Source organism: Caretta caretta, chromosome 3 (assembly GCF_965140235.1).
Source record: "Caretta caretta isolate rCarCar2 chromosome 3, rCarCar1.hap1, whole genome shotgun sequence".
NCBI lineage: Eukaryota > Metazoa > Chordata > Testudines > Cheloniidae > Caretta > Caretta caretta.
Genome location: NC_134208.1, coordinates 32,628,149 through 32,642,942, shown reverse-complemented (window position 1 = coordinate 32,642,942; position 14,794 = coordinate 32,628,149). Strand labels below are relative to the sequence as shown.

Below are 14,794 nucleotides of genomic sequence, written 5' to 3'. Positions count from 1 at the left end.
CTGCAGAATGTGCATGAAGACAAGCTTGCAAGTGTTCTTCAAATGAAGGCTTGTCTGTATGCAACGAAGTCACCAAAACCATCCAAGATTATTCAACCTCCTGGTCAAAGACAGATGGAAATAAGAACTGCCGGTCATCACATTACCTGAGCATTCATGAGTGGTCATGAATCTCACTAACAAAGCTTGGTGTAACCCCTCCTTCAGTGATCGATATAATCACAATATTACACACTCTAGATGCAACCCACCCGAAAGCAGTCACTCAAGTCTCAACGTGCCAACCAAACCCTGGTAAGGCAAATAAACGACACCATCCAGATACAAGGAAACAAAAGAAATGGAATTTTAAATACTGATGTCACTTCAGCCCTGAGAGCATGTAAGCAACTGTCCAACACCACATTTTCAGATCCCACAGAAAGGAAAAATCTGAGAAACTGTTGTGAAATGCCTTTGCAGCCTGTCAGGGTCCACAAGCAGCTCAACAAAACCTCACAGTCAATGGTACAGAAGTCATCTCAGAGATTTGGGGAGGATGAGCATACACACTTGATCTCTTGGCAACACCAAGTCACTGATCAACTACCAGTGAAATTATTGCAATCTCCATGTCTAGAACAGGTGCCTGATTAAAAGGGTCAAGTAAATTACAAGACACCAGATGGCACTGCTTTGCCACAACTTAGCTCAATCATCTTCTTCTAAAAAGCAGGTTAGAATGTTCATTGCCTAGGCTGTCAATGTCTAGAAATAGATTCTAAAACAGATGCCTTCCTGGCTCAATGACCTCAAGGAAGATACTAATCTCTATCAAAGCTGGTCTCAACATTCCTTGCTCCCATCCCTCTTGATTTCACCAGCCACAAGGGGCAGAGTTTCATCTCACAGCTTTGTTGTATTAGAGACAAGATGGATGAGATAATATCTTTTATTGGACCAACTTTAGTTGGTGAGAGAGACAAGCGACCACTCTATATCTGAATCATAGAATATTAGGGTTGGAAGAGTACTTATGCTAAACAATCTGTTCCACCTTGGAGTTGGCTGTGATGCTCAGAATACCTTTCCCAGACCTGAAGCAGAGCTGTGTGTAAGTGCAAAAGCTTGTCTCTCTCACCAACAGAAGTTGGTCCAATAAAAAATATTACCTCACCTCACCCACCTTGTTGCACCAATATCCTGAGGCTGACACGGCTACAACTACACTGCATACAACTCTCTTGTATGAAACTCCTATATTAAAACAGATAACTACACGTTCCACCATTTCCCAGCTTCATGCTAACAGAGCACAGTATTCTTAGTTTTGATGTACCAGAACAATCTGCTCAGGCAAGAAAAGTATTTTTGGCTAACCAACTGGACACATGCTAACCACCATAACCTGTGTGATAACATTTCTTGTGCAAATATCTGTATGCATTTTAAAATCTTAAATGACACTTATTGGTAATTAGACTGTAGGAGTATAGCAAAATAATGTCTAAATTTTGTAAACAATGGTCTAAAACAAAACTTATCTTCATACATATAGTACTGATCTTGCCTCAATATTGTTTATGTTACCTGAAAACTCAGTACAGTAACTCCTCACTTAACATTGTAGTTATGTTCCTGAAAAATGCAACTTTAAGTGAAACGATGTTAAGCAAATCCAATTTCCCCATAAGAATTAATGTAAATGGGGAGTTATGTTCCAAGGAAATTGTGTATATATATATATATATATATATATATACACACACACACAGTATAAATTTTAAACAAACAATTTAATACTGTACACAGCAATGAGGATTGTGAAGCTTGGTTCAGATAGTGGAGTCAGAGGGTGGGATATTTCCCAGGGAATGCCTTGCTGCTAAATGATGAAAAAGCATTCGGCTGAGCCCTCAATTAAAATTGTTGTTATTGCATGTTATCGCAATTAACATTGTTGTTAATGTACCCTCACACTCTACAAGGCAGAACAAATGGAGGGAGGAGACAATAAATGCATGGCAGTGGCTGCAAACATTCCCTGCGGACACTGAAAGTGATGATGAACCCATGCTATCCCAGTGGAACGCACTACTCCCTCCGCTTTCCAAAGTGCCGGGGAGGTGCATGTGTGTGTGTGTGTGAGACACACAGTGTGTATGTGTGTGTGTCTGAGAGAGAGAGAGGGGCACATTGCCCCTTTACATATGCTGATCCCACTCTAAGTACACAGCCTTTTTAACAAAAAGAAAAGGAGTACTTGTGGCACCTTAGAGACTAACCAATTTATTTGAGCATGAGCTTTCGTGAGCTACAGCTCACTTTTTAAGTAGATCAGAAAGTTGAGACAGCAGCTGCTGCCAGCAAGCTCCCTCCATCCTGAGTCCTGTCGTGTGTTCCCCCCGCCCCCTGCTCTGTGGAGATGGGGTACAGAAGTGGGGGGGCAGGAACGGGGGGAAAGGGGGAAAGACCTTGGTATCAGCACTCCCCTCTCCCCCACCCCCTGCACGGCAATTCCTGGGAGCAGCTCCAAGGCAAAGGGCGAGAGCAGCACAAGGCTGTGGGGGAGGGACACCTGAACTGCCCGGCAATTGATAGCCAGCTGGGCGGCTACCGCACAGGGAACTTAGGGGAGCAGATGGGGGGCTGCCGGCCTACCCTGGTTCCAAGCCCCCACCAGCTAGCTCCAACGGTCTGCTCTTCCTGCAAGCAGTGGACAAAGCAGGCGGCTACCAAACAATGCTATAAGGGAGCATTGCTCAACTTTAAACAAGCATGTTCCCCAATAGATCAGCGACGTAACAACAAAACAATGTTAACCAGCAGGACGTTAAGTGAGGAGTTACTGTACGTACCTATTTTCCCCACTAAATTACTGAGTAATTCTAAACTGTACATTAATCGGAAAATAGTTCAAAACACAGGCGCAAGCTTCTAATTTTCCCTGGGGGTGCTCAACCCCTGCTCCACCCCAGGCCCCGCCCCCTTCCCCCAAGCCTCCACCCTGCCCACCTCTTCCTGCCCCACCCCTCCCTTCCTGCAAGGCCGCACCCACTCCGCCTCCTCTCGCCCCTGCTCCGCCCCACCTCTTCCCTGCCTCTTTCCTCCCCTTACTCCAAGCATGCCCCATCCCTGCTCCTCCCCCTCCCTTGCAACACCTCCTGCACACTGCTCCTCCCCCACCCTCCCAACCCTCCTGAATGCTGCTGTTTTTAGACCCTGCTTTCAAATTCACTTGGCTGGAGGGAAAATGTCATTTGGCTCACATTTTTTCTCTGCAGTTCATAGTTGAATTTTGTCATAGTTTAATTAAACTTCATGTAGTTCAGCTCTAAAAAATTCTACTCTCCTAATGCAAGGAGTAATTTTGATAGGTGACAAAAATATTTTAATCAGTTATGACAAAGGGTGGATAAGGGGACTTTGTGCTGAAGATGGTAAATTTCTGGATATATCTAAAGAGTTAATTTAGTTGTTGGAGTGTGTGAAAAACATTTCTGATACTGGCTTTTAACTTGTTAAAATAAAGCTGCTCTAAAATGGTCTTGCATAAGAATTCAAACAAACCATCAGAAAGTTGCATCAAAGTATCTGATCACTGTACATGAGGAAGTGGGCCAAACTCTAGTGAGCTCGTTAAAACTGCACTGAGAGAAACATGGTGATAGTCTTGAACTTTCTGGTTAAATGAAAATTGGCTCATTTATGAAGGACGTGATGTCACTTAGTTGAGGCCGAACAGATCACTCTGAAGATGAAAAGTGCTGTATAAGTACCTAGCAGCATTATCTTTCTTAGTAGTTAACATCTTTTTTTTTTAAACCATAGGCACTGACTCCATGGGTGCTCTAGGGCTGGAGCACCCATGGAAAAAAATTAGCTGGTGCTCAGCACCCACCGACAGCCAAGCTCCCTTCCCTCCCCCCATTCCCATGCACCTACAGCCCCTGCCGATCAACTCCTTCCGCTCCCTCACAGCACCGGAACACCTGGTTGAAAAGGGACCCTCCCCAGCCTGGTGAAAATGAGCAAGTGAATGAGGGTGGGGGACAGCGAGTGACGGAGGGAGGGAGGATGGAGTGAGTGGGGCGGAGCGTCAAAGAAGTGGCAGGGCAACGGTGTTCGGTTTTGTGCGATTAGAAAGTTGGCAACCCTACTCAGAACTGAAATTACCTTCTCATCTATAACTGCTAAATGTGGGCTACCAGAAGGTAAAGTCAATATTTATTTTACAGATAAATTTCAAGAAAAAACTGGCATGTGACTACTTATTCAACAATTCTACAAATTAAATCTTTTATAACAAACAGTTAAGAGGCATATTAATTTGGAATATATCTGGGCAAACACATCTAGGATTATTTCACAAAACTTTTTTGTCAAGATAACCTGGTTTTATCTGTCAACTGAGTGCATCTACATATATTAGTCAATCTAGTCCGGGTGAAGTTCCAAACATACAGCACAGTAAAGCAAAGATAGGATTGACATGTGCAACAGTATATTTAAATAGACGGTACTGTATATCAGCAGGGACATTAATAATTTAAGAAGCTGTGATATATATTTTATTAATTCTCCTATAAATTTGCTGTTATTTTTGTACTAGTCTCTCATATTAGGTTTTAGTGCCTTCTAAAGTTTGTATTTCCCAAAGCCAGGTTATCAAGTCAATACACCATCCAAAGTTTTTAAATTGCATTATTACAAGTTTTTTAAAAGCATAAACTTTGGACAATCTGTAACCCTCAGCAATATTCCACTACACATTAGTTGATGATCAAGGCAACTAATTTTACAGGGACTAGAAAAGAAACTAAGACTTCTTTTCTCACTGCTACACATACGTATTGCACTATGATATCATTGCTGGTTAATAATTCATTTGCCAAGTTACATTGGTTGAAAAAATATCTGAGTTTTTGATCTACAGACTTTTCCACAAAAAAGCTCCAATCCTTTCAAATGACATGATTTTTTCTTTTTTTCTTTCTGGCCACTTGAACAGAAATCTATGCATATTTTTCCATTCAACTTTTCCTTTCTATTGGTAAAAAGGCATATGTCACACCTCATCAGACAGAACTACATTAACACTGGTAACTCTTGTGCACCCTGGAGAATGCACGTGCATCAATGCAATGAAGAGCATATGTTAGGGTTAAAGGAGAAGTGGAAAATCCTTTAGCAAACAGAAAGGAATGAAGAACTGATATTTTTAACAACAAATATTTTCAGTGAAATCCTAGCCCAACTGAAGTAAATAGTTTTGCCATGGACTTTAACGGGACCAGATTTTCACTCACCCTTTGTTATTTGTAATTTTTCTTTCATGGATCAGACAGTTTTGAAATTAATTTTATAATATATGTTATATAAAATAAAGTCAAAATCAGAAAATGTTTTGATACTAACACAATATAATGTTTCAAACCCCAATATAATGTTTTGACCCCAAATGAAGGTTTTTCAAAAATTTCATTTTGCAGAAAGTTTCAATTTTTTTCCTTTTGTTTTTATTTGGAATAAAAAATTTCAAAATCACAGAATTCCCAGTAAAACGAAAAGTCCAGTTCCCACACAGTTCTAGATATATTACCTTTTTTTGAGTAGCTCTGTTTTATTAATTTTCCCTGTTCATATACCAGGCAGTGAAAAATCAATCTGTTTTAACATGGATGAAACACTGAGCCCCTGAGACAAAATATCCTGTCTGTTCAGAAGAAGGGTAAGGGGAGGTGCTGCAATATTCTGAGACTTGGGTTTCTTGGCCAATGTGGTGCTATAGAGCGTAAGCGTCTTTCTTCTTTCCTCACCATCTGAACAGCACCTGACAAGGTGAAACTGAGGGTGGAGGCAAGAGGAACAATATATAAGCACAATCCTCAACCATGGTTGGGACAGGAGAAGCACCCCTGGATGCATCTTTATATTCTCCCCCCGAGCCATGTGAAAAACACACAAATCTCGTTGCTAAGTTTTGATGCGAACAGATCTATCACCAGTTTATCCTCTCTCTCATAATGAAGAATATTCACCTATACAGATTTTACTTTGACTGTTTTATGGCCTGTTAAGGGCTGCTCTACACAGTGTGGAAATGTGCGCAATAGGGTGTGATTTCTAAATCAGACTGAAGTGTTGTGCATTAATTAGTCCATGTAGACCCTGCTGGTAGTGCTGTTTGAAACAGTACTAAGTTAAAACAATGAGGAGTCATTGTGGCTCCTTAGAGACTAACAAATTTATTTGGGCATAAACTTTCGTGGGCTATAACCCACTTCATCACATGCATGGAATGAAAAATACAGTAAGCAGGTATAAATATACAGCACATGAAAAGATACGAGTTGCCTTACCAAGTGTGGGGGTCAGTGCTAACAAGGCCAATTCAATTAGGGTGGATGTAGCCTATTCCCAACAGTTGACAAGAATGGGTGAGTATCAACAGAGGGAAAATTATTTTTTGTAGTGATCCAGCCACTCCCAGTCTTTATTCAGGCCTAATTTGATGGTGTCAAGTTTGCAAATTAATTCCAGTTCTGCAGTGTTTCATTGAAGTCTGTTTTTAAAGGTTTTTTTGTTGAAGAATGGACACTTTTAAAGTCTGTTACCGAGTGATCAGGGAGATTGAAGTGTTCTCCTACTATTTTACAAATCTTGATGTCTGATTTGTGTCCATTCATTCTTTTGCATAGAGACTGTCCGGTTTGGCCAATGTACATGGCAGAGGGGCATTGCTGGTGTAGTAAGATGAGGCCCTGAAACATAAACCCTCGGTATCAGAGGCCCGGTATGAGGCCTGAACTAAAGTAAGGCTCAAGACTTTGCTAACATAAAGCAAAGTTAAACTGTGAACCAGAGGCAAGCCCTGCTCACAGAAGCTGGCAAAGAATGGGCTGGTGTTGCAAAAATACATGTACCTAAAAGGAACTGGACACTAGAGATATAAACATATGCCAGGATGATACCAGAACACTCCAATACTTGCACATTACACACAGATAACAAAGAACAGGCGGATCCATCCTAAAGACAGGGGCAAAAAGGTAATATGATGAATAGAGTTGTTTTGTTCGAACCAACATGTGCAAGGTGAGAGGCGGCACCTTACTACGTCAGGAGTGATGTGTAACTTGTCTGTACTTGTGTATAAGAATGCATCCCTGAGTGGATATCTTTGTCTGGCCTAGGGGGCAGTGGAGAATCCCACCACTGACTGAGCTGGTCCATTGTCAGGGAGCATATATGTACTAGCAGAACTGTAGACATCTGATCCGGGGAGTTAGAGACTGTGTTTTGTTTGGCAATAAGCCTGGCGGGGTGCCTTCGTACCTTAATGGAATCTGTGGTCATTGGGCGGTTTGCTCGAGATCTGCTGTGCCAGCTATCTGTGAAGAGCAGGGACAGCACACGGGGAGAACACACATGCACACAGATGACTGTTATCAACATTGAACAGAGCAAAGCACCACACTGATGACGCCTGAAAACAGCTGGCACGTGATGGTATATATCACATTGGTAGATGGGCAGGTGAACGAGCCCCTGATGGTGTAAGTTAAAACGCACTAAGGAGACTTTAATGCGCAACAGAAGTGCCTACACAGACCAATTAATGTGTAACACGTTAGTGCGCTTTACCCCACCATGTAGACAAGCTCCCAAGTCTGTAAGCTATTAATCTTGCCCTGATGGATAAAAGATGCATCTACACTCATGAAAACAGAAGACTGGCTTCTTTTTTCATTGCGGCAGATTTCAACCCAAATTTTTGTTAAAGTATGCCACAGTAGAGGTGTTGCCAGGCATAATAGAATATGCTTTGTTCTGACCAGGAAAAGGTTTTCCCTTCAAACATAACATACTGCTGCACATTTGGGAAATGGATGCGTTTTTTCCTGGATCACTTTGGGGTTCAAATGGGTACACGATCCTTCCAGGCTAGCACCAAAAAGTCAAGACCATTTACTTAATTGTACTATAGTATTGTATTGTCTTTGGAAAATGTGTGTTTGAGTAACCATCATTGGAGGACTCCAATGATTGATTCGGGGACCCAAACATTTAAAGGGGAGGGGCAAGAGCAGATTTGGTGGAAGGGACAATAAATCTCTTTAGTCCGCCCTCATAATGGGGAGAAAAATAAACACAAACCACATCCTCCTTAGTAGAGGCAACCTGGCCTTTTGCTCCCTCATCCCAGGAGAGATGCTGCAATGCACTTCCATACCATAAAAGCCTCTCCATAAAGCCATTTGAATATACTTCCTTCTTACTGACAAATTAGTGGGTTGTGCCTAGGAATCCCCTCCACCTATGAGGCCATGTCTACACTACAAACGTATGTCAACTCAAGTTACATTGGCATACAGCTGCCGCAGTTAGTACATCACTTGTGTGCATGTATACTTTGCTCCTGGTGTTGGCAGTGCATGTACTCACCAGGAGTGCTTGTATCAATGCAGAGTGCACTGCACCATGGGTAGGTATCCTACTGTGCAACTTGCCACCATCCAGTGCAGCATCTTTTGCGAAGTTTTTGCATGCTTGGTGGAGTTGTGCAGAGGTGACCGAGAGCATGGGGTCAATTTCCCATAATGCATTGTTCTCCATCCCATAATTCCATCTGCATCGCATACCTTTTGTGCCTTCTTTTCAAAATCCCACAAACGCGCATGTCCCTCCTCGGTGTCTGCCATCTCTGAAAGAAGAATGGAGCCTGCTCAGTTCTGCACTATTGTCATGAGCATAGTTGCAAGCACAGGGCGCATGATCCTGCAGTATTTTCAGAGCTGTAAGAGCAGCCATGGGGAACATGATGATTCCTTGGAGGCCAGATTGCTGTGGGACATAGAAAGTAGTAATTCAAGGTTTTTGGTGGTGTTCACAAAGCAGCTGGAGATGGTGGAGTGTCGGTTCTGGGCCCAAGAAACAAGCACTGACTGGTGGGATTCCACTGTAATGAAGGGATGACAAACAGTGGCTGCAGAATTTTTGGATGTGCAAAGCTACATTCTTGGATCTGCATGCCAAACTCACCCCAGCCTTCCAACGCAGGGACACTAACACGAGAGCTACACTGACCGTGGAGAAGTGAGTGGCATTTGCATTGTGGAAACTTGCAACGCCAGATAGGAATGAAAACCTCTCTTGGTTGCGCCACTACTTCTTTTAGCACAAGTATAAAAGAGTAATCAAAATATGTGTCCTGCTAACTGGGGGTTCCATCCCTATAATTTCAAAGCAAACCACATACTTAGACAAGATTCCTTCCCCTGCACACGTGCTCAACGAGTAGGAATGGCAGGACTGCGGTGAAGTCGAAAACAGGTCTTGGCTCACTGTGCAGCTGGATCTCCCAGTCGTCTGTTCCCCTACTCCTACTCCTCTTCCTCATCCACCTCCTCATCCTCACTGTTCACAGCAGGGTCCTGTGACTCAGACTCCTTGGAAGAATCCACGGTGCTCTTGCGGGGGTTGGGGGGGTCTCTGCCAAGGATGGCATGCAGCTCTTTGTAAAAGCGACAGGCATGCAGCTTGGCACCAGATTGATTGTTGGCCCCTCTGGCCTTCCGGTATGCCTGCCGCAGATCCTTTGCTTTGACACAGCACTGCTGCTGGTCCCCATCATAGCTCTTCTCCTGCATCCCATGAGCAATCTGCACATAGCTGTCAATGTTTCTATACCTGGTTCAAAGTGGTGTCTGCACAGTCTCTTCTCCCCACAGGCCCAGGAGATCCAATATCTCCCATCTAGTCCAGGCAGGAGCACGTCTGGAACATGTAGCTGGCATGGTCACCTGGGCAGTTGCACTCAACCACAGAGAGCTGCTAAGTCTGCTTGCCAACCTGGGCAATCAGGAAAGGGAATTTCAAAAATACAAGGGGCTTCTAAGGGGGAGTGGGAGGGCTTTCAGTCTATGTAGCCCTTGGGCAGCAGAGTTCACAATGGTGACCAAAGCGGTCAGCATGGGCCATTGTGTGACAGTTACCAGAGGCCAGTAATGGTTGACATAAGTAAGGCAGTGTCTACCTAACTACGTCGACCATGACTCTACACTGCTTGGGGAGTGGGGAGTGTTATTTGCTTTATAAAAATATATATGTAAATTATGAACAACTTGAGGGATTCCTGCTCTTCCACCACTCTTCATGTATTGCTCACCTTCTTTGATTGTGCATTCTTCAGGGCAAGGACCACATCTATGTCTATGGACAGCACCTAGCAAAATGGGGCTCCAAACCCAATCAGGGCACCTGAGCTCTACCAAAGTATAAACATTGCAACTAAGTAACTTACTTTTCTTGTAGGGGGTAGGAGTGGCTACATATTTTGTGTAATGGCAGGACAACTCTACAATATTCTGCCTGAAGAATGGTGGGCATAGTTCTACAGTACTTGTATTTGAAAGTGGATTTCACATCTATGTATTAAGAGCCCCTTCTTCTGTTATATAAAGGCAACAGCATGAATCTTAATGTCTATGTATATTAAGTTATTTTACTTAAAAAGGCAGCCTCTACCACAGTGTAAGATGAAATTGCTTTGATTTTTTTAGAAAATGAGGCTGAATGGCCTCAGCATAATTTGCTCATGCCAGCACCCCGATGCTCCACTTCAGTGCCCAAAATGCTGCTGCTTCTTCTATTGCGTGTGCCAATGCACATTTATTAGAAAACAAATTCTTGTCTCCTAGGGCAGAACTGAATATGTAGTAATATGCATACACATGAACTGTGTTAATTCTAATTATCATAACTAAATTTCATGGTTCAGATTATTAATAAAAGATATTTGAAAAATGTTTTGAGTACTTTATTTGTCACATATTTGTCTTCATCCTAACTAAAGGAGAAAACACCCTATGTGCTCAAGACAATCAGTGAGGCTAATTTGTCATTACTCACCCTAAACTGTAATGACAGTCTTCAAGCATAAATCAATACATATTCCAATAAATATTTATAATTTTGACTAACATTTTGTTTTCATGCCAGAGTCAACTAGCACCAACCAATGCTGGCTACACTTCTGGGAGACATCTTTTAAAATGCCATAAATTCTACCATGGATACAATATTGAGATGCAGCAACTGTAGCCACTGAAGCAGGAAACAAGAATTCTGGAGAGCAAAGTGAATCAGCAGCAGAGTCAAGAAAAGAACTTGTGATCTCGGGCAAATCACAAGCCTCTTTGTGTTTCAATTAATCAGTCTGTGAATTGAAACACAAATATTCATCTTCATAGGCAGTGGGTGAAGTTTCCCCTTGGGGAGGCTAACCCTCCCCCCCACTTCCACCTGAGGCCCTGCCTCTTCTGGTCAAGGCCCCACCCCAGCCCTCTGCTCTCAGCCCCATATTGCGGCCCCAGCCAGGGTGGAGGAGGGCGGCTGAGAGCAGCCTCGGCCAGGATAAGGCTTTTTCCAAGGTTCAGAACAGCAACAGAAAGAGCTTATTAATTAAAACATTACTATGTGTAAATATAACCATTATCTCTCAGATCACTTGAAACAGCATAAACAGCCATGCCTATATTAGCATGAAATTTGATCTTAGAATTTTTAAAAAATAATAATTGCAGTATTTTAGTACTTCAGCAGTACTTAAATCACCCTACACACACACACACACACACACAAATCTCCTATTCATTTTACAGTGTGTAGCATTTCTGAGGCATTATTCTCTATTGACTTCAGAGATTGCTTTTGAATGTCAGATGTTTTCAACTGTTCCAATGGAGGTGAAGTATCATAACGGAGAATCGGAATCTGCCATTTTGTAATTCACAAAAATCTGCTCCTAGACTGGTGTGTGAAATAATCCTAGAATTTCGAAGCATTTTGCTCACACCATATTTCTACCTACGGTATCTGCCTACCTACTTATGCAGCACCGCCAGCACCATAACAGCCAAGTGCTTTATTCTCCTTTTTCTTTAGTCACATGACATTTGAGTGGCACAAACAGAAAAATGTAGTAGTCAAACAGTTACGCAGGAACATTCTCCATTGCAAACTAGCAGAGGGTTGAGGAACACTGCACAGCTGGAGAGCAAGTCAGATACATTAGCCCTCTCCTTTTGGGACCTCAGTATATTGGTCAATGAAAAACAAAACAGAAAACACGTATTCTGCAGGAATTTAAAAACTTAACACAAAATTCATTATGTACATGCTACCTTACCTACAAAGACGACACCATGCTTGCATAAAGAAAGCATTTTAAAAAAATGTATCAAAGCTCTATCACCCCTACTGACTTGGCAAATCTGATCTGAAACTGGTATGGGGCACAATATCAAAAATGTGTATGAGTGAAGAGTAACAAAGTTAATTTTTAAACATAATTTTGGCCCAACATGCCGTAAGATCTTATATAAATACAGTGGAATAAATTCTCTGATAGCAAAACTCCACCAAAATCAAGCATTCACATTAAAAAGCCAAAATCTTTTTAACAAGTACCAGCCTGTAGGACTAAAGTCAAAGCGAGCTGATACTTTTCCTTCACCTGCTCCTCACTGTGCTCTGGCCACACACCCACGTTCACACCCAGACACATTCCACTTATCACAGCTGTTGCCTTTTTCTGACTCAGGCTGGGATTCTCTCTCCTGCTGCTTGAATAGGAATCCCAGCTGACTCCACTCCTGAATTCTAGTACTACCCACACTCTTCCCTCTACACAGATACACAGCAGCCCTTTTGGGACAGAGGGAGACTGCTGCTGTAATGTTAGGAGTGAGGGGGAAGATTTACCAAAAGCCAGGGATGAAGTCAGCTGGAATTCAACTTCAGGCAACAGGAGAGACATTTTTTGCATGTGTGGAGGAGGGCAGCAGCTGTGAAATGTATGGAATTTGACCTGCTGAGGTTGAGTGGGTTTGTGGTCAGAAAAGTGCTTTGAGGGAAGTGAAAAGATTAAAAGACATCCTACATACTGCAAAATGGATGTTACAAGATGGAAGATCAGAGCTACTTACAGTAACAAAGTCTGAAACATCCACATGCACCACTTAGCTCCTCTGTTATTTATGAATGTTAAATGATGTATTCTTTTAATACATACCTATCTGTACCATTTGTGTTAACACAGTTGCATTTTCCTTTAAACTGAGTATTTGCAGAGACAAAATATTCTCTATTCAAGGGAGATGTCTGTGACATAGGAATATCAATCTATGCTGGGCAAGTATGGAGTCACACTTAGTCGTAGGAAGTGAGCGGTCTCAGCTTCTTAGCCAGGGATTCCAATGAGAGGGAAGAAAACCGTCAGTGACTCCATCCTGCAAGCTGGTCTTAAACGACACTACCAGTCCCTGACAGAACAAGTCTCATTTTGAGGATCCCCCTTCCTATATCATAACATTTTTTTTTCTGAGACAGAAGAAAAAGCATCATTTGGCTAAGTGCCCAGGTTTGAAAGATTCCATACAGGGACTGGTGAGGATCAGAGAGGAATAACTCTATGGTGAGCCTCTGACAACATTGGTCAAACTGGACAGTCTCTACAAAAAAGAATAAATGGACACAAATCAGATGTCAAGAATTATAACATTCATAAACCAGTCGGAGAACACTTCGATCTCTCTGGTCACGCAATTACAGACATGAAGGTCGCTATCTTACAACAAAAAAACTTCAAATCCAGACTCCAGCGAGAAACTGCTGAATTGGAATTCATTTGCAAATTGGATACTATTAACTCAGGCTTAAATAGAGACTGGGAGTGGCTAAGTCATTATGCAAGGTAGCCTATTTCCCCTTGTTTTTTCCTCCCTCTTCCCCCCCCCCCCCCCAGACGTTCTGGTTAAACTTGGATTTATGCTGGAAATGGCCCACCTTGATAATCATACACATTGTAAGGAGAGTGGTCAGTTTGGATGAGCTATTACCAGCAGGAGAGTGAGTTTGTGTGTGTATGGGGGTGGGGGGGGTGAAAAAACCTGGATTTGTGCTGGAAATGGCCCACCTTGATTTTCATACACATTGTAAGGAGAGTGGTCACTTTGGATAAGCTATTACCAGCAAGAGAGTGAGTTTGTGTGTGTAGTTTTTGAAAAAAGGGGGGGGGGGGTGAGAAAACCTGGATTTGTGCTGGAAATGGCCCACCTTGATTATCATACACATTGTAAAGAGAGTGGTCACTTTGGATGGGTTATTACCAGCACGAGAGAGTGAGTTTGTGTGTGGGCGGGCGGAGGGTGAGAAAACCTGGATTTGTGCTGGAAATGGCCCAACTTGATTATCATACACATTATAAGGAGAGTGATCACTTTAGATAAGCTATTACCAGCAGGAGAGTGGGGTGGGAGGAGGTATTGTTTCATGGTCTCTGTGTATATGTCTTCTGCAGTTTCCACAGTATGCATCCGATGAAGTGAGCTGTAGCTCACGAAAGCTTATGCTCAAATAAATTGGTTAGTCTCTAAGGTGCCACAAGTACTCCTTTTCTTTTTGCGAATACAGACTAACATGGCTGTTTCTCTGAAATCTGACAAAACAGTCGTTTGTGGTCAGTCTTACTAATTTTCAGAGGAAGAATAAGAAGAATAAGAAAAGTCTGTGGAGGCACAAGTAGGCAGGACAACCGTTCCCCCTCCCCGGTATATAGATGAGAAACAAAATAAAGAAAGAACACAAACATTTTTCATTCCTATAGTTAATGTAACAAGCCCTTATCAATTTGCCCATCAAGACTAATATGACAATCAAAAATCATGTGGCTTACAGGGTTAGTTTATACTGCAAAAAACCTACCACCACCACCGCAGGTCTATAACCTCAGATTCATGCTACGGCACTA

The 14,794-nt window shown here is 42.4% G+C and overlaps 1 protein-coding gene across 2 annotated transcripts in view; it reads right to left on the bottom strand.

The window, feature by feature from the left end:
* The window catches only part of MBOAT2 (membrane bound glycerophospholipid O-acyltransferase 2), a 217,767-nt gene that overhangs the window by 90,672 nt on the left and 112,301 nt on the right, over positions 1–14,794 (bottom strand). Inside the window, exon 3 of one of the 2 annotated variants that reach the window (XM_075126425.1) lies at positions 8,625–8,686. The exons of the other annotated variant lie outside the window; for it this stretch is intronic. Within the exon in view, the coding sequence (XP_074982526.1) occupies positions 8,625–8,686 (62 nt within the window). The remainder of the gene's footprint in view (positions 1–8,624; positions 8,687–14,794) is intronic. 2 annotated transcript variants of the gene reach the window in all.